At 43.4% G+C, this 21577-nt stretch overlaps 1 protein-coding gene across 1 annotated transcript in view; it reads right to left on the bottom strand.

The window, feature by feature from the left end:
• Nucleotides 1-21577, bottom strand: part of LOC123481562 (receptor-type tyrosine-protein phosphatase S-like) — a 141728-nt gene that overhangs the window by 66053 nt on the left and 54098 nt on the right. Inside the window, exon 6 of the mRNA XM_045206038.1 lies at nt 9076-9324. Coding sequence (XP_045061973.1) covers nt 9076-9324 — 249 coding nt within the window. The remainder of the gene's footprint in view (nt 1-9075; nt 9325-21577) is intronic.

Genomic DNA, 21577 nt, shown 5'->3' on the forward strand with positions numbered 1-21577 from the left:
ATACAGTATGTGAACTGTTTCAAGAAGCTAGGCATATGTTGCAGGTCACTACTTCACAGGAGAGGCATTTGAATGTTTTTGTTATTCTTTTTATCAAAATGCGTTTTTGGCAGAAATATCTTCTGGAACATGTGAACTTTCATGTGCCTTAATATGTGTCATGACTTGTCCTCATGGGTTGAGGTTCAAACATGCCGGCTAGGCAAATGTTTGAACACTCCCTTTCCTGGGGGCCAGTTTTATGACCGGTCGTAAATACCGTGCAGACTTTCTCTTCCTTGCCATGAAGTATTGGGAGAAAGGACCCATTTGTTTTCAAAGGAAGTCTTCCTGCCAAAACTCCAACATACGAAAGTGGATAATGAAACAATATTCCTACTTAAAAGTACGTGGGAAATGGTTGGTGGGGACTTAAAGAACAATCATGTCAAATTCGTTACTATGTTGTGATGTCATTAAAGACAACATAACTGTATCTCTGGGTGGGTACACGTCCCAGTTATGAGGTTTGCATCTAATTGTTGTATAAAACAAATTATTAAGTATAATAATACTTTTGTGAAAATAACATTGTGATTTTGGCATTCTAGATGAGATTATTGTTTTCCATATTGATTTGTTCTCAGTCAGTGGCCACGCCCAGATGAGCACAAACATGATTGAACGGCCCTTTTACCACGAGTGCATAAAAAGCCTTGAATTTTTTTTAAATATTAGACCAGCAGATGTATATCGTGAGCTAAACGTTGCAAATGGTTAAATTTCTACCAGACCAGCAAGCCCCACGGCTTAAAATGGTTGAAACTCTTTAGACCAGCAGACGTGAAGCGTGAGCTAAACGTTGCAAATGGTTGAATTTCAGAAAGACCAGAAAACGTGAGACGTTAGTCCACACGTTTGAAATGGAGAAAATCGGAAACTCTCAACCTCTACACAAGGTGAAAAAGAAGACAATGCTCTAGACCTTATCATTTCAGTCTGCAGCTGTGTCACGATCGTTGAGAGACGGGTCAGACCAAGGTGCAGTGTGGTATGCGTACATGTTTATTAAGACAAATAAACACTTGACAAAATAACAAAACAACGAAAACGTGAAGTCCTATGGGCTATACACACAACAAGCCTAACAGGAACACAAACAAGATCCCACAACTAAGGTAGGCAACATGGCTGCCTAAGTATGATCCCCAATCAGAGACAACGATAGACAGCTGCCTCTGATTGGGAACCACACCTGGCCAACATAGAAATACAAAACAAGATATACACATAGAAATTCACACCCTGACCAAACCAACTAAAGACAACCGGGCTCTCAAGGCCAGGGCGTGACAGTACCAACCTGACTGCTCCGGCCGCACCAACCTGACTCATTAGGGGAGGGTCCGGGTGGGCATTCAGCCTCGGAGGCGGCTCCGGCTCCGGGCGTGACGACCTCTCCCTCTCTGCCTCCCTGTTGCACCCCTGGTCTGGTCTGGACCTCGGCGCAATGCTTCCCCTCTCCTTCCTCCCACGATGCACCAAGCCTTGTCTGGACCCTGGTGTGGTTGGCCCCGAACCTGGAGAGGAGCTGACGTCTGGGCCTGGAGTGAAGCCGTTGACCGGAGCTGAACTGGACCCCGGTGGAGCGGACTATTCTGGCTCCGGAGTGGAGCTGCTGACCGGAGCTGGACTGGGCACCGGTGGAGCAGACTGCTCTGGCTCCGGAGTGGAGCCGCTGACCGGAGCTGGACTTGGCACCGGTGGAGCGGACTGCTCTGGCTCCGGAGTGGAGCCGCTGACCAGAGCTGGACTAGACACCGGTGGAGCGGACTGCTCTGGCTCCGGAGTGGAGCCGCTGACCGGAGCTGGACTGGGAACACGCACCACTGGTCTGGTGCGAGGAGCAGGCACGGGATCGTGCCGGACTGGAGACACGCACCATTGGTTTGGTGCGGGGAGCAGGTACGGGCCATACTGGACTGGATACACGCACCACTGGTTGGGTGCGGGGAGCAGATACGGGGCGTACCGGGCTGGCGACACGCACCACTGGTTTGGTGCGGGGAGCAGGTACGGGCCGTGCCGGACTGGAGACACACACCACTGGTTTGGTGCGAGGAAGATAGATATGCACATAGAAATTCACACCCTGACTAAACCAACTAAAGACAACCGGGCTCTCAAGGCCAGGGCGTGACAAGCTGGCATGCACCAGACCTAGTCGTCTAGAGAACTTTCACTAAAGGACATTGAGATCTCTGGTGGGCAAACCAGAGTCCTACATCATCAACTCAACTATCGAGGACAGCAACACGTAAATACATGTTGCATTTCTAATCCGAATGAGTGATTATTAGGGTGCATAAGTATTATGATTACTATGAGCGTAGTTTCCAAAGTAGCTACGATAGTTTGAATCTCTGTCTCTCCCTTCCATTCTGACCCCTCCACTACCCAAGCATTCATGCTAATGTTTGTCCAGTCCACTAGGGACCTGTTTTCATTGTATTACGTTAGTAATCAATAACCTGTGTGTTTGTATAGTGTTATTATTTAGTTAGTTAGTAAATAAATAAATAATTAAGCCAATTTGTGTATTGCTGATTCATCAATAAGGTTAGGGTTCTTGCAGGTTCAAGGATTATGCGACGTTTAGAATGAGACTGATAAGAGGTAATTATTTAATAAGTGACTTATCGATATATAACATATATATCTTCTAAGAGTTTAATTCGGGAGATGGTAACTTGTTAAACAACTTATTCTGTGGTGCCCCAAATTCCTAATGAGTTAATTGTTACATGATTAATTTAATCGAGTGACAATTAAACATAGATAGGTGATTCGATAAATAACAGTCATACATTAAAGTAAGTAACGTCACGACATATGAAACTTGTATGCCATCTGTAAATATGAATTTAAAAAATGTATTACGAGCCTGGTTGGTTTAGCCACGGGAAAATACAGGAACCTTCCTGCTAGCCATGCTGAGATAATGGATGGGCTGGACATGCCGAGAGATGAGTTCGGATTGGTCAGGCCATGTAGCCTGCTTCTGTCTATAACATGAGCTGCTCAGTATGTGTGAATAATCCTTCTACCGCGTCTTTAAAAAATATATATCCTTCATAACTGAAAACGTGTGTTGATTTGCTGCCAGAAAGTTAATAGCGCTATCGACAAAGATCAGTGGGAAAAAGTTGTGATGAACTACTTTCTGGAGGACGATCGTGCCATGCTGACTCTCTCTGACTCTGAAAATGAATCAGACGATGAGGAAATCCCTGATTTAGCTAAAAACATTTTCATTGAACCAGACATTGTAGAGTCTTCTAATGACAGTGATGGGGGATGAAACAGCGATCAACAGTGTTGTTGTAACAGAAGAAGTTGACCGAGTTTTGAAATCAGTGGAATGCCCGGTGGAAGCAGAGAGATGATTGCCAAATGAGGAGAGAGTCGAAAATAGAACACAGGAGGCTGTTGTATAAAACACCTGTCTCCGGATTACATCTTCAAACTATGGGCAACCATGGCATCCATGACAGAGGGAGAAGCGTTCATCCATGTATACTGGTAAGAGTGTAGCTACATTTTCAGATATTATAAGTTTCTAATTTTGTCAGAAAGTAGTTTTCATTGCAAGTTAAAGTGTACAGCTAGCTAGCTAACATTAGCTGGCTGGATCGCTAGCTAACGTTACGTGTATGATCTGTGTAGTAATATTATTAGTATCTCAGAAACTATTTGCATTGCTAGTTATAGCCTAACGTTAGCTAGCTAGCTAACACTGGACCTAGTTGGTTAGCTTTAGCTAAATGTCTAAACAAAAGACTCCATTATGTAACTAACCATTTCACTGTAATGTTTACACCTTCTGTATCCTGTGCATGTGACAAATAAATGTAGATTTTATTTGATATAGTGTGTGTTTACCAGAGACGGTAATGTGAAGAACAACATGACCTGCAGCAAAGTCAGATTAGGATATAGGCCAAGGACTAGATAACATGTATTTTTACTACTACGTTTTGCAACTACTTTCACCAATTTTTGTCTTGAAATCTTTGGTTGTTTACTACACTACCATATTCACTCTGTTTAGCACATGGCCTCACATGGCCTCAAACCTTAAAGTGATGGGTGGGGCTAAGGCTTAAGAGGGTGTGAACGATGCTGAATGGGTGTAGACAAAGAAAAGCTCTCCAGTAGGTGTACCAAAACATTCACGGGCCATTTTCTCAAAAGTGGGGTTACAAGTTTATCAACTTTCAAAGCAGAATTACTTTCCTATTGTTCCTCAACTGCAGTGTATGATATAACATTTTCTAGCTCTGAGTCTCTACTTTTATCCAGTGTAAAAAACACAATTTCAAATGTTGCTACATAGGACCGAATCGAACCGAATCGAGGTGGTCGGTCACATATACAGTTGAAGTCAGAAGTTTACATACACTTAGGTTGGAGTCATTAATACTCGTTTTTCAACCACTCCACACATTTCTTGTTAACAAACTATCATTTTGGCAAGTCGGTTAGGACATCTACTTTGTGCATGACACAAGTAGTTTTTCCAACAATTGTTTACAGACAGATTATTTCACTTATAATTCACTGTATCACAATTCCAGTGGGTCAGAAGTATAAACTCTATACTTGGTTTTAACAAGGGTATTACATATATGTATATTCCGGACTCTGACATTGCTCGTCCTGATATTTCTTAATTCCTATCTTAATTTTTTGGGGATTTGTGTGTATTGTTTTGTATTGTTAGGTATTACTGCACGGTTGGAGCTAGAAACACAAGCATTTCTCTGAACCTGCGATAACATCTGCAAAATATGTGTACGCGACCAATAACATTTGATTTGATAACTATAGTATAAATACTGTAGTAAAAGAAAACTGTAGTATATACTATAGTAATTAATGTAGTGTTTTTGCAGATTGTAGTATATTGTAGTAATTACTGTAGTGTTTTTGCAAACATTACTGCAGTGTCTACTATAGTGTTTTTGTTTGATAATCTTTTACATAGAAGTGGAGGATTTCTCCTTGAGGAAACATACTGGAGAAGTGCTAAAATATAAGATTTTTCATAACCTGTAGGTAGGTAGGTAGGACTGGGTTCTGAACATATAACCTGTATGGAACACAATATATGGTCTATACTTGGCATGTAGATTTCTAACTTATGGCTGGCACAAACTGGGATATGGGGGAGGGGAATGGGCAGGGTATATGCAGATGGAAACTGTAGTATTTACTATAGTTAAAAAAAGTGTAGTGTTTTTGCGGACTGTAGTGTTTTTACGGACAATACTGTAGTATTTACTACAGTGCTTTTTTTCTGATAATACTATAGTGTTTACTATAGTATTCTACAGTATACTACAACATTCTATAGTAAGTACTAGACTTGATCGAGGGATACTACAGTGTGTAGTATAGTATTCTACAGTATACTAGAGTTTACTACAGAATTCTAATCAGTAAGTACTGTAGTATTCTATAGTAAACTGTAGTCTTTTTTCATGTGGGGAAGGTAAAGAGAGGTAGAAAGATATAGCATTAAAACACACTCTCCTTGAGACAACACATCATGAAACGCAGACACACACACTCATTAACGCAGACACACACAGATGGATACACACACAAACACACACACATACACCAATTGGAGTGGTCGACAATGGTAAGGTATATAGGAAACCAGGGTGTTGAAAAAAGGAAAATAAGCCACTCAGACAGTTGTGAATGACTGACTGGCCCTGAATGAGATTATTTCACTATTCCACGTGTTCACTAAACTAAGCTGCTTGGTTCAAAGACCTGCTCCTGATCTAGTGGGGGGTGGAGTCCAGATTTTATGGAGTTGATCATGTGCTTTTAGTGTCCCCCTCCCCCGCCCAAAATCTAATTGGAGGGATGTCAGTCCATCATCACTAACCCAAGGGATAGTTAACCCAAACCCAACATTTGTCAGGCAATTTCACATGTCAAAGTGGTGTAATGTCAAACTGAGTCCATATTGCACACCATCTGTTATGTGAATCCCACGTTATACATTAGGGTTAATTCTGGAAGCCTCAAACCCAAATTAATGAGGAGGATTGGCCTACAGAATTCTGCTAATGCATATAGCTGGAAGGATCTACACAACAGATGGCTGTAGAAAATAGACGCCACTTTTGAGGTATGAAGACTATGACCCTTGGACCATATGCATCACTATACCCCCTTCAGGGAGATGATGGATGGATGTGTGTGTTTTTGTGTGCGTGTGCATGTGTGTGCATCCGTGCACGAGTGTGTGTGTGTGTGTGTGTGTGTGCATGTGTGTGCGTCCGTGCGCGTGTGTGGAGACATACTCTGAGCCTAGCGAGGAGAGGGACCAGCTGGACAGAAAGGAGTAGAGGGACTCACTCAGTATCATAAAGGGAATTTAATGCCTTGTGACCCACTAAAGGCCTTTTGAGCATTCTTGTGACCCACCAAATAAACAAAATCATGTTTCTAGTCACAGTCCAGTCCTTAACTGTGACCCAAAACCAAAAGGAACTTGCTGTGGGACACCAATGGGTCCTGAACCACCATTTGGGGAACACTGCTTTAATGGTGTAGTGACTGCAGTCTTATGGACATAGCCTAAGGGTTTTGGCATGGCTAGGGTTAGAGTAATACTTACCAAAGGCTGTTGAAGATTATAGAGAGGAACAAAAAGAAAAGAAAACAGTAATTTTGTTTAGATACATGTTCTCCATGTGGCTTTGCACTCCAATCTTGTTTTTTGTGTAGTGTGATATCATGTGAGTTATGCAGCTAACAATTTGGCCATACAATTGGAAAGACAATTTTCCCATCAGGGACATTCAAGATCATTCTAATGTGTTCCTTATATCAAGAGTGTTAGATTTGTCATTTTCAATTGTTCACGTACTGTATGTTTCTGTGTATATGTTTATATACATCTGCACACATTGGGCTCCCGAGTGGCGCAGCGGTCTAAGGCACTGCATCTCAGTGCTTGAGGCGTCACTACAGACCCCCTGGTTAGATTCCAGGCTGTATTACAACCGGCCGTAATTGGGAGTCCTATAGGGCAGCGCACAATTGGCCCAGCGTCGTCCGGGTTTGGCCGGTGTAGGCCGTCATTGTAAATAAGAATTTGTTCTTAACTGACTTGCCTAGTTAAATAAAGGTAAAATTAAAAAATAAAATAAAATATGAGGATTATTCAAACCACATAATCCACTTGTAGATGAAAACACAAGACAAACACAAAACCTCACGATGGAAAGAGAAAAATATGACAGAGAGACGGACCTGTCATAACACACAGTACTGAGCCTGACACAGAGACGTCAGGACAGGGGAACTCAGACAATGTGAATGTAACTCAAGAGTCCTTTTCTTGTCCTGTCACCCTCCTATCTGATGGATGCTGAGTCAGACATGCCCAGACAATAAGCCTGGGCCCATATTGACAAAGCATCTTAGAGTAGGAGTGCTGATCTAGGATCAGTTTTGCATTTTAGATCGTAATTAATAAAATGTTATGGACAGATCCTAGAGCAGTATTCCTACTCTGAGATGCTTTGTGGATACGGGCTCTGCTCTCTCCAGAAACATAGAAGAAATAAACTAATTTGAACTGGAAGAGGGCTTCAAGGACATTAGTTCAGATCTACTGCTTGTGCTGTAGGCTAAACTAGACGTCCATCAAGAGTTGTTCTCGTTCTCTCTCTCTCTCTCTCTCTCTCTCTCTCTCTCTCTCTCTCTCTCTCTCTCTCTCTCTCTCTCGCTTCTCTTCTCTTCTCTTCTCTTCTCTTCTCTTCTCTTCTCTTCTCTCAATTCAATTCAAGGGGCTTTATTGGCATTGGAAATATATGTTTACATTGCCAAAGCAAGTGAAATGGATAAACAAAAGTGAAATAAACTATAAAAAGTGAACAGTAAATATTACACTCACACAAGCTCCAAAATAATAAAGACATTTCAAATGTCATATTATGTCTATATACAGTGTTGTAGCGATGTGCAAATAGATAAAGTACAAAAGGGAAAATAAATAAATATGGGTTGTATTTACAATGGTGTTTGTTCTTCAATGGTTGCCCTTTTCTTGTGGCAACAGGTCACAAATCTTGCTGCTGTGATGGCACACTGTGGTATTTCACCCAGTAGATATGGGAGTTCATCAAAATTGTGTTTGTTTCTCGAATTCTTTGTAGGTCTGTGTAATCTGAGGGAAATATATGTCTCTAATATGATCATACATTTGGCAGGAGGTTAGGAAGTGCAGCTCAGTTTCCACCTCATTTTGTGGGCAGTGTGCACATAGCCTGTCTTCTCTTGAGAGCCAGGTCAGCCTACGGCGACCTTTCTCAATAGCAAGGCTATGCTCACTGAGTCTGTAAATAGTCAAAGCTTTCCTTAATTTTGGGTCAGTCATAGTTGTCAGGTATTCTGCCACTGTGTACTGTCTGTTTAGGGCCAATTTCTTTGTTAATTCTTTCCAATGTGTCAAGTAATTATCTTTTTGTTTTCTCATGATTTGGTTGGGTCTAATTGTGTTGCTGTTCTAGGGCTCTATGGGGTCTGTTTGTGTTTGTCAACAAAGCCCCAGGACCAGCTTGCTTAGGGGACCATTCTCCATGTTCATCTCTCTGCAAGTGATGGCTTTGTTATGGAAGGTTTTGGAATCGCTTCCTTTTGGGTGGTTGTAGAATTTAACGGCTCTTTTCTGGATTTTGATAATTAGCGGGTATCGGCCTAATTCTGCTCTGCATGGATTATTTGGTGTTTTACGTTGTACAGAGGATATTTTTGCAGAATTCTGCATGCAGTCTCAATATGGTGTTTGTCCCATTTTGTGAATTCTTGGTTGGTGAGCGGACCCCAGACCTCACAACCATAAAGGGCAATGGATTCAATAACTGATTCAAGCATTTTTTGCCAGATCCTAATTGGTATGTCAAATGTTATGTTCCTTTGTTGGCATAGAAGGCCCTTCTTGCCTTGTCTCTCAGATCGTTCAAAGCTTTGTGGAAGTTACCTGTGGCGTTGATGTTTAGGCCGAGGTATGTATAGTTTTTCTCTGTCTCTCTCTCGCTCTCTCTCTCTCATTCCCAATTGTCTTACCTGAGCGCAGCTGTTTAATGCGTCCCTGGCTGGAGCTGGGTTCTATAGGGAGGAAGTCTTTGAACCAGGAGATCTCTGGGTCAGGGATGCCGCTGGCAGCACAAAGCATGGTGGCAGTCCTGGTCCTCTCCACCACCTTCAGCTGAGGACCCATGTCAATGCTGGGGAAACCAAACGGCAACAGGTCCTCTGGAGGGGGGGGGGGTATGTTATAAGTTGTTATTCAAATCATTTTTAATAGCAAAGAATTTCCATTAGTCTCTGAAGACAGTTCCACAGAAAATGTGATTTAGAATGTCTGTTGTCATGGAATGTTTGATGTTTGGTGCCAACATGGAGTATAGATGCCTTGGTTCAAAGCTGTAAAAGTAATCCTTGCATGCCATTTACTCTCTCCATAACATCTGGAGTCCACTCTCACACACCACATCTAGGGTCTAGGGTGGCTAGTGGCCCAATCACACTTCAAACTACAATCCCTCTTGATGAATTATCTCTCTTCGCTAGCGTAGCTGGCCAGTGGCCACTAGATTAGGTCAACTGTGTTAGCAAACAAACAAGTGATCCAGTAAGCCTTCCTTCAGTCACTAAGCCTGGAGCCTGGCCAGCTCATTGTGTTAACACAGGTCACTTCTGCTAGGCTCCAACATGGCCTGTTGACACACATATTCCTCAGTTGGCCAAGGCCAAGGTCATATACAGTGGGGAGAACAAGTATTTGATACACTGCCGATTTTGCCGGTTTTCCTACTTACAAAGCATGTAGAGGTCTGTAATTTTTATCATAGGTACACTTCAACTGTGAGAGAAGGAATCTAAAACAAAAATCCAGAAAATCACATTGTATGATTTTTAAGTAATTAATTTGCATTTTATTGCATGACATAAGTATTTGATCACCTACCAACCAGTAAGAATTCCGGCTCTCACAGACCTGTTAGTTTTTCTTTAAGAAGCCCTCCTGTTCTCCACTCACTACCTGTATTAACTGCACCTTTTGGACTCATTACCTGTATAAAAGACACCTGTCCACACACTCAATCAAACAGACTCCAACCTCTCCACAATGGCCAAGACCAGAGAGCTGTGTAAGGACATCAGGGATAAAATTGTAGACCTGCACAAGGCTGGGATGGGCTACAGGACAATAGGCAAGCAGCTTGGTGAGAAGGCAACAACTGTTGGCGCAATTATTAGAAAATGGAAGAAGTTCAAGATGACGGTCAATCACCCTCAGTCTGGGGCTCCATGCAAGATCTCACCTCGTGGGGCATCAATGATCATGAGAAAGGTGAGGGATCAGCCCAGAACTACACGGCAGGACCTGGTCAATGACCTGAAGAGAGCTGGGACCACAGTCTCAAAGAAAACCATTAGTAACACACTACGCCCGTCATGGATTAAAATCCTGCAGCGCACGCAAGGTCCCCCTGCTCAAGCCAGCGCATGTCCAGGCCCGTCTGAAGTTTGCCAATGACCATCTGGATGATCCAGAGGAGGAATGGGAGAAGGTCATGTGGTCTGATGAGACAAAAATATAGCTTTTTGGTCTAAACTCCACTCGCCGTGTTTGGAGGAAGAAGAAGGATGAGTATAACCCCAAGAACACCATCCCAACCGTGAAGCATGGAGGTGGAAACATCATTCTTTGGGGATGCTTTTCTGCAAAGGGGACAGGACGACTGCACCGTATTGAGGGGAGGATGGATGAGGCCATGTATCGCGAGATCTTGGCCAACAACCTCCTTCCCTCAGTAAGAGCATTGAAGATGGGTCGTGGCTGGGTCTTCCAGCATGACAACGACCCAAAACACACAGCCAGGGCAACTAAGGAGTGGCTCCGTAAGAAGCATCTCAAGGTCCTGGAGTGGCCTAGCCAGTCTCCAGACCTGAACCCAATAGAAAATCTTTGGAAGGAGCTGAAAGTCCGTATTGCCCAGCGACAGCTCCGAAACCTGAAGGATCTGGAGAAGGTCTGTATGGAGGAGTGGGCCAAAATCCCTGCTACAGTGTGTGCAAACCTGGTCAAGACCTACAGGAAACGTATGATATCTGTAATTGCAAACAAAGGTTTCTGTACCAAATATTAAGTTCTGCTTTTCTGATGTATCAAATACTTATGTCATGCAATAAAATGCAAATTAATTACTTAAAAATCATACAATGTGATTTTCTGGATTTTTGTTTTAGATTCCGTCTCTCACAGTTGAAGTGTACATATGATAAAAATTACAGACCTCTACATGCTTTGTAAGTAGGAAAACCTGCAAAATCGGCAGTGTATCAAATACTTGTTCTCCCCACTGTACATCCTACAGTAAAATCTACTGTTAGTCACATTGGAAAAAAGTGTCTACTAAGTGGCATATATCTCGACTTATTACATCCAGACTTTTACAGACAGTGGGCTATCCCCTCCTCCCGTCTTTTCCCAGAGGCTTGGGTAGGTAGGAGGTAGTAGTGTCAGCTCCATAATGAAGGGGTCACTGAGATGAAGACAGTCAGGTGTAACTGTGAGGTGAACAGAACACACTGGTATCCTCTGGGTTCCTCCGTGTCGTGTTGTCATAGTAACTATGCACAGGGTTTCTCCTCAGATACAGTTGACTCAATTAGGCAGTCAGATAGAGGGGAGGGGCACGGCGTAGTAACAACTTGTTAGCAGGCTAATTGTTAAAGTGTACAAACGATTAGGAGGAAGGACGTCTGTGAATGTGTCCGACTGCGTTGGGGCTTCATGTTATTGTGTATGTGTGTGTTTATGCTAATTCTACCTGGGGATGGGGAGAAATACACAGATATCTGTACAGACACAGCGCGTGCGCACATACGCACAGACAGACAGACACACACACACACACACACACACACACACACACACACACACACACACACACACACACACACACACACACACACACACACACACACACACACACCACACACACACACACACACACACACACACACACACACTTTCTCTGGTGAAAGGGCTTAAGCTTCTCTCTGACTGCGGTCCAGATGGCCAGTCACATAATCATTCTTCCATCAGTCCTCCCTTGTTACTTTCTTCCCCCTCCTCCTTTCTCTCCCCCACCTGACACCCCTCTCCTCCACACACGCACACACATGCGCATACAATTACACAAACGCACACACACACACACGCTGGGTACTGTCCCATTTTCCGTTCCCTCCTGGGATAGAACATTTGTCACCATGACAAGCAATTGAGTGTCAATTAGATCAAAACCCACTGAACTGTGTTCAGTTCAATCATATACGCCACAACAGAGTTTCTAACTACTGTTTCTAACAAATGTAACTATGGGCAAAACAAGTCTGATTTAATACTAAAGAAGGCCAAACAAAATAAAAAGTATTCCTGTGTAGTTGTTATTTCTTATCGCCATGGTTCCCCCTGCCACCCAGTCAGTAGTGTGACGGGCTGTAACATCTGTCTTCAGTTTCAGTACAGAGAGAGGAGAGCAGCAGAGAACGGACTCCTCAGAGGTAGGCTGCAGACAGCCTGTCAGATAACACCCACTCAGGAGGAAAGAAGACGAGGAGGTGAACATAGCAAGATGCAGAGAGGAGATGATGGCAGGTGTGAGGTAAGAGAGGGGGAAGGGAGGAACAGGAGAATGGGGGGGTGGAAGACGAGGAAAGGAAAGGAGACAGGACGGGACGAGGCAAGACTCAAGGAAATAGACGCAGTCAAAATAATTTCCAGGTCAGAAGCCCTGTCACCCCCATTGCCTGGGTTTTGACAACATCCTGGCCAGCTGTCCAGAGGACACCCATCAGTGTGTGTGTGGTGGGGGGTGGGGGGCTTATGTGATCAATGCTAATGATCTGGTTGAATGGACGCCAGCGATACCTCCATCGACAGGAGGGAGAAAGAGAAAGGAGGGAGAGAGAGAGGTCGGAAGGCAAGAGAGCCAGGTCGGAATGCAAGGCCCCCTGAGGAGAAATATATGCATGGCTCATACATCTGTTCCCTCTGTCATCCTCCCAGGAGAGAGAGAGAGGGATGGAGAAAGAGAGAGAGGATCACAGAGGCGAGGGAAAGGGAGAGAAAGAGAGAGAGATGGAGAGAGAGAGAAAGATAAAGTTATTTATAGTGGTGTAGGGGTAAAACCTGTAGGCCTCCCGAGTGGCGCAGTGGTCTAAGGCACTGCATCGCAGTGCTAGCTGTGCCACTAGAGATCCTGGTTCGAATCCAGGCTCTGCTGTAGCCGGCCGCAACCGGGAGACCAATGGGGCGGCGCACAATTGGCCCAGCGTCGTCCAGGGTAGGGGAGGGAATGGCAGGCAGGGAGGTAGCTCAGTTGATAGAGCATGGCGTTTGCAACGCCAGGGTTGTGGGTTCGTTTCCCACGGGGGGCCAGTATGAAAATAATAATGTATGCACTAACTGTAAGTCGCTCTGGATAAGAGCGTCAGCTAAATGACGTAAAATAAAATATAATATAAATAAATAAATAATAAATAAAACATATTACATAATTAAATTGATACTGGCAATACATGCAGCATCAAAATTGGCAAGAAAATAACAGAATTCTTTAACCAGGGGCGGAGCCTTTGCCAGGATTGCAATCTGAGCCCGGCGCTCTTCAATATTTACATCAACGTGTTGGCCACTATTCTAGAAAAATCCTCAGCCCCTGGTGTTAGTCTCCACAATTCAGAGGTTAAATGCCTGCTCTTCGCAGATGACCTGTGCCTGCTGTCACCCACAGCACATGGCCTACAGCAGAGCCTGGACCTGCTAGAGCAGTACTGCCAGACCTTGGCCCTGGCAGTAAAGAAAATATATAATCATTTTCCTGAGAAGATCCAGATCTCAGGGAATTAGACCAAAGTTCTCAATTGGTACAAAATACAATATATAGAGTAATGCACACACTACAATTACTTACGTTTAGAAATAAGCTCAACTGGACACCTAAATGAGGCTGAGAGAACTGAGAAAGAAAGCACGCAGGGCATTCTGCGCCATTAAAAAACTAATTCAAATTGAAATACCTATTAAAATGTGGTTTAAACTAATTGAATGTGTCACTGAACCAATTGCGCTTTATGGCAGCGAGGTGTGGGGTCCACTTGCAAAACAAGATTTCACCCAATGGGACAAACGCCCCATTGAAACCCTGCATGCAGATTTCTGTAAGGGTCTTCTACATGTCCAGAGGAAAACTACAAACAATGCAGGGCAGAATTAGGCCAATATCCACTAATAATAAAAACTCAAAGAGCAATTAAGTTTAGGAAACATTGAAAAAATACAGTGACCCCTGTCATATCATTACCAAGCCCTGCAATGCCAAAAGCTGAGCAAAGAAAAGAGTCCCCTCATCCAGCTGGTCCTGGGGCTGAGTTCACAAACCTCTTCTACTAACACACTGAAGCCTAGGACCAGAACATCCAATCAATCAGAATAAATCAAATTACAACACAGTCAAAACAAAACTACATTACCTATTGGGAAACACAAGCACAAGCACAAAGCAATATGCAGTGCTATCTGACCCTAAATAGACAGTACACCATGGCAAACTATTTGACCATGGTTTCTGATCAAAACCTTAGAAAAACCTTGACAAAGTACAGGCTCAGTGAGCACAGCAATGCCATTGAGAAGGGTAGACACAGGAAAACCTGGCTCCCTGTAGAGGAAAGGCTGTGCAACCACTGCACCACAGCAGAACCCGAGACAGAGCTGCATTTCCTGACAAAATGTAAAAAATATAAAACAATTAGAGAGTGTCATTTATTCAAGGTTTCAAAGACCTCTCTGATGAGAATAGGCTACCCATCCTGTTGGGGGAGGATGCAGAGAGCTGTGGGTTGGCAGCACACTACATTGCTGCCTGCCATAAGATGAGGAACAGTGTCTGACAGCACAACCAACCTGCACATGTCCTCTATGCCATTGTTATTGTCCATTGTATGGTTATTTTGACCCTTGATTATTGTTGTTACTGATTGTCCCGTTGACAATCTTGATTATTATTATTTTAATTATGTTCATATTGTAAATTAATCACTTAATCTCCAAAGTATGTTTTGGCAATTATGTACATTGTTACGCCATGCCAATAAAGCAAATTGAATTGAGTTTAATTGAAAGAGAGAGGGAGAGAGAGAGGCTCACAGGGGCGAGAGAGAAAGAGAGACAGAGGGAGAGAGAGAGCGAAAGAGAGACAGAAAGAGAGAGAGAGAGAGAGCGAAAGAGAGACAGAGAGAGAGAGAGGGAGAGAGATAGGGAGGGAAGAAAAGAGAAAGAGAGACAGACAGAGAGAGAGAGGGAGAGAGAGAGGGAGGGAAGAAAATAGAAAGAGAGAGAGATAGAGAGGGCGAGAGAGAGACCGAGAGAGAGAAAGAGAGACATACAGAGAGAGAGAGAGGGAGAGAGAGAGGGAGGGAAGAAAATAGAAAGAGAGAGAGAGAGGGCGAGAGAGAGACCGAGAGAGAGGGCGAGAGAGAAAGAGAGACAGACAGCGAGAGAGGGGGAGAGAGGGGGAGAGAGAGAGAAAGAGAGACAGACAGAGAGAGAGAGGGAGAGAGAGAGGGAGGGAAGAAAAGAGAAAGAGAGAGATAGAGAGGGAGAGAGAGAGAAAGAGAGAGGGAAGGAAAAAAAGAGAAAGAGAGAGAGGGAGAGTCAGACAGAGAGAGATAGTGAGAGAGAGAGGGAGGGAAGAAAAGAGAAAGAGAGAGAGAGAGGGTGAGAGAGAAAGAGAGACAGACAGCGAGAGAGGGTGAGAGAGGGGGAGAGAGAGAGAAAGAGAGACAGACAGAGAGAGAGAGGGAGAGAGAGAGGGAGGGAAGAAAAGAGAAAGTGAGAGATAGAGAGAGAGAGAGGGAGAGAGAGAGAAAGAGAGAGGGAGGGAAAGAGAGAGGGAGGGACGAAAAGAGAAAGAGAGAGAGAGAGAGAGAGAGAGAGAGAGAGAGAGAGAGAGAGAGAGAGAGAGGGCGAGAGAGAGACCGAGAGAGAGAAAGAGAGAGAGAGAGAGAGAGAGGGAGAGAGAGGGAGGGAAGAAAAGAGAAAGAGAGAGAGAGACCGAGAGAGAGACCGAGAGAGAGAAAGAGAGACAGACAGAGAGAGAGAGAGGGAGAGAGAGAGGGAGGGAAGAAAAGAGAGAGAGACCAGAGAGAGAGAGAGAAAGAGAGACAGACAGAGAGAGAGAGAGGGAGAGAGAGAGGGAGGGAAGAAAAGAGAAAGAGAGAGAGAGACCGAGAGAGAGAAAGAGAGACAGACAGAGAGAGAGAGGGAGAGAGAGAGGGAATAAAAGAGAGAGAGACCGAGAGAGAGAGAGAAAGAGAGACAGAGAGAGAGAGGGAGAGAGAGAGGGAGGGAAGAAAAGAGAAAGAGAGAGAGAGGCTCACAAGGGCTTTTCGGCACCTCAGGGTCTATCCTGCGGGGGGTTAATGAGACCAGACACTTGCAGTAGAACACACAGCGAGAGAGAGCTTTTATGTATTCCTATCTGTTCGCTCTCATTTGAGGTACAGTGGGGGGAAAAAAGTATTTAGTCAGCCACCAATTGTGCAAGTTCTCCCACTTAAAAAGATGAGAGAGGCCTGTAATTTTCATCACAGGTACACGTCAACTATGACAGACAAATTGAGAGAAAAAAATTCCAGAAAATCACATTGTAGGATTTTTTATGAATTTATTTGCAAATTATGGTGGAAAATAAGTATTTGGTCACCTATAAACAAGCAAGATTTCTGGCTCTCACAGACCTGTAACTTCTTCTTTAAGAGGCTCCTCTGTCCTCCACTCGTTACCTGTATTAATGGCACCTGTTTGAACTTGTTATCAGTATAAAAGACACCTGTCCACAACCTCAAACAGTCACACTCCAAACTCCACTATGGCCAAGACCAAAGAGCTGTCAAAAGACACCAGAAACAAAATTGTAGACCTGCACCAGGCTGGGAAGACTGAATCTGCAATAGGTAAGCAGCTTGGTTTGAAGAAATCAACTGTGGGAGCAATTATTAGGAAATGGAAGACATACAAGACCACTGATAATCTCCCTCGATCTGGGGCTCCACGCAAGATCTCACCCCGTGGGGGTCAAAATGATCACAAGAACGGTGAGCAAAAATCCCAGAACCACAAGGGGGGACCTAGTGAATGACCTGCAGAGAGCTGGGACCAAAGTAACAAAGCCTACCATCAGTAACACACTACGCCGCCAGGGACTCAAATCCTGCAGTGCCAGACGTGTCCCCCTGCTTAAGCCAGTACATGTCCAGGCCCGTCTGCAGTTTGCTAGAGTGCATTTGGATGATCCAGAAGAGGATTGGGAGAATGTCATATGGTCAGATGAAACCAAATTATAACTTTTGGTAAAAACTCAACTCGTCGTGTTTGGAGGACAAAGAATGCTGAGTTGCATCCAAAGAACACCATACCTACTGTGAAGCATGGGGGGTGGAAACATCATGCTTTGGGGCTGTTTTTCTGCAAAGGGACCAGGACGACTGATCCGCGAAAGGAAAGAATGAATGGGGCCATGTATCATGAGATTTTGAGTGAAAACCTCCTTCCATCAGCAAGGGCATTGAAGATGAAACGTGGCTGGGTCTTTCAGCATGACAATGATCCCAAACACACCGCCCGGGCAACGAAGGAGTGGCTTCGTAAGAAGCATTTCAAGGTCCTGGAGTGGCCTAGCCAGTCTCCAGATCTCAACCCCATAGAAAATCTTTGGAGGGAGTTGAAAGTCCGTGTTGCCCAGCGACAGCCCCAAAACATCACTGCTCTAGAGAAGATCTGCTTGGAGGAATGGGCCAAAATGTGATTTTCTGGATTTTTTTCCTCATTTTGTCTGTCATAGTTGACGTGTACCTATGATGAAAATTACAGGCCTCTCTCATCTTTTTAAGTGGGAGAACTTGCACAATTGGTGGCTGACTAAATACTTTTTTCCCCCACTGTATATGAGCTATATCCATTATACATGTATGAGATTTAATGTACAGTATACTGTGTGTGTTTAATGTAAAACATACAGCTGCAGTAGACGTTTTTGTGTATTCCTATCAGATGCGTTATATCATTACTGCTACAGTGCCTTCAGAAAGTATTCACACCCCTTGACTTTTTCCACATTTTGTTGTGTTAAAGCCTGAATTTAAAATGGATTAAATTGAGATTTTTTGTCACTGAGATTTTTTGTCACTGAGCTACACACAATACTCCATAATGTCAAAGTGGAATTATATTTTTCGAAATATTTACAAATGAATTACAAATGAAAAGCTGAAATGTCTTGAGTCAATAATTATTCAACCCCTTTGTTATTGCAAGCCTAAACTAAGTTCAGGAGTAAACATTGGAAAACCTCCCTGGTCTTTGGTGTTGAATCTGTGTTTGAAATTCACTGCCCGACTGATGGACCTTACAGGTAATTGTACCTTACAGGTAATTGTATGTGTAGTCATTTAAAAAATCATGTTAAACACTATTATTGCACACAGAGTCCATGCAACTTATTATGTGACTTGTTAAGCACATTTTTACTCCTGAACTTATTTAGGCTTGCCATAACAAAAGGGTTGAATACTTATTGACTCAAGATATTTCAGCTTTTCATTTTTTGTTCATTTGTAAAAACGTCTAAAAACATAATTCCACTTTTACATTATGGGGTATTATGTGTAGGCCAGTGACACAAAATCTCAATTTAATGAATGTTCAATTCAGGCTGTAACACAACAAAATGTGGAAAAATCGTTTCTGAAGGCACTGCACATGTGGGAGAGTTGATGTACAGAATTAGTGGCCAGAATAAACGGATAAAAAAACAAGATATTAATTTTACGCTTTTTTTAACACAAAAGAAGAAGAAAATTGACTTCTTTAAAATGGAGATATCCTCAATGGCACTGCTCATAAGGTCACAGATGCCATAATGCCACAGATACAAACATGAATCCTCTATCTAACTCTATGGGTCTCACCAAACTATCAGTTCAGGTAATGAGACAAGTTCCTAGGTGAGTCACCTGCCTAAAATAGAGATACCTAACCTACATACCGTCATGATACCGCCACAATCCGATAGCACCTTGATCATGTTTTATATCAACTAATGCATTATTTATCAGGCACACACACACTGCTTCTACCGCTGGTTATTATTCACCCAGTACCTGTTAGAAGGAACATTATTAGGACACTTTAGAACTGTTGGATTCTAGCTTGAAATATACTTATTCATGTTACAATACTAGAACGTATGGATTACTTTACATGTATAAGGAAGGGTAAAGAGGAAGGGGTCAAGGAAGGGTAAAGAGGAACTAGGTGTGTGGAAAGTTACTGAGTGAGAAAAGGGGAAGTGCAGAAAGTTCATTTTCTGTTCAAATATGTTATTGTTGAATATGAATGTTCCTAAGGAGGGAGGCAAAGGGCAACAGTCTAGCTTCAGTTCTTGATAAGGCAGAACAGTTGGTGAGGATTAGGACCATGAGGGATGTGGAACTCAACTCGAAATAAGGTCAACAGATGAAGAGAGAAGACACTGCTGGGAGGGGGGCCACAGGTGAAGAACATCTGATTATAGTCCTACCTGAAGAACATCTGATTATAGTCCTATCTCACACACACACACACACACACACACACACACACACACACACACACACACACACACACACACACACACACACACCCATGAGGGTCCTAGACTTAGGCAGGGCCATGCCAATACCAGTAAGAGGAACCTACTGTGTTTCTGCCTAACAACAGAGAAGGATAGTCTATCTTAGACATTTAAGGAGCTGACTCCGCCTAGTTGGACGATATAAAGATGTACTTGTGTGACTTGTATGTTGTCTTTGCAGCTGTATGACCCAGTGGTTGAATAAACTTGGTTTGAGCTTTTTCTAGTCGTCCGTGAGTTTTTGTTCAAAACCTAACATTTGGCGTTGTCGGCAGGATTCACCACGATTTACAGTTGAACTGGAGAGTCCAAATCAGTGAAACAGGGGCCGGCACCAAAAACAAGGTAGGCACATTTCCTACACCTGTTACCACTCATTCTGACATTTTGGGGAGATGAGAGTCGTCAGCTGAATACAAATTATAGGATACGGACCTAGAAAGCCTGAGCTTATTCAGTAGTCCCATTGTGTTGCGGCCGGTCGTAGATTTATGGTATACAGTGCATTCTGAAAATATTCAGACCCCTTGACTTTTTCCACATCTTGTTACGTTTACAGCCTTATTCTAAAATTGATTAAAAAATATATATTCTCATTAATCTACACATATTACCCCATAATGACAAAGCGAAAACAGGTTTTCAGAAATGTTTGCAAAGTTATAATAAAACAATAATAATGTATTTACATAAGTATTCAGACCCTTTGCTATGAGACTCAAAATTGAAAGGGAGGCTATATAAAATCAAATCAAATCAAATCAAATCAAATTTTATTGGTCACATGCGCCGAATACAACAGGTGCAGACATTACAGTGAAATGCTTACTTACAGCCCTTAACCAACAGTGCATTTATTTTTAACAAAAAAATAAAAAATAAAACAACAACAAAAAAAGTGTTGAGAAAAAAAAGAGCAGAAGTAAAATAAAGTGACAGTAGGGAGGCTATATTTACAGGGGGGTACCGTTGCAGAGTCAATGTGCGGGGGCACCGGCTAGTTGAGGTAGTTGAGGTAATATGTACATGTGGGTAGAGTTAAAGTGACTATGCATAAATAATTAACAGAGTAGCAGCAGCGTAAAAAGGATGGGGTGGGGGGGCAGTGCAAATAGTCCGGGTAGCCATGATTAGCTGTTCAGGAGTCTTATGGCTTGGGAATAGAAGCTGTTGAGAAGTCTTTTGGACCTAGACTTGGCACTCCGGTACCGCTTGCCGTGCGGTAGCAGAGAGAACAGTCTATGACTAGGGTGGCTGGAGTCTTTGACAATTTTGAGGGCCTTCCTCTGACACCGCCTGGTATAGAGGTCCTGGATGGCAGGAAGCTTGGCCCCAGTGATGTACTGGGCCGTACGCACTACCCTCTGTAGTGCCTTGCGGTCGGAGGCCAAGCAGTTGCCATACCAGGCGGTGATGCAACCAGTCAGGATGCTCTCGATGGTGCAGCTGTAGAATTTTTTTGAGGATCTGAGGACCCATGCCAAATCTTTTCAGTCTCCTGAGGGGAATAGGCTTTGTCGTGCCCTCTTCACGACTGTCTTGGTGTGTTTGGACCATGATAGTTCGTTGGTGATGTGGACACCAAGGAACTTGAAGCTCTCAACCTGTTCCACTACAGCCCCGTCGATGAGAATGGGGGGCGTGCTCAGTCCTCTTTTTTTTCCTGTAGTCCACAATCATCTCCTTTGTCTTGGTCACATTGAGGGGAGAGGTTGTTGTCCTGGCACCACACGGCCAGGTCTCTGACCTCCTCCCTA

This window comes from Coregonus clupeaformis, chromosome 21 (genome assembly GCF_020615455.1).
Source record: "Coregonus clupeaformis isolate EN_2021a chromosome 21, ASM2061545v1, whole genome shotgun sequence".
In the NCBI taxonomy this organism is placed as follows: Eukaryota; Metazoa; Chordata; class Actinopteri; order Salmoniformes; family Salmonidae; genus Coregonus; species Coregonus clupeaformis.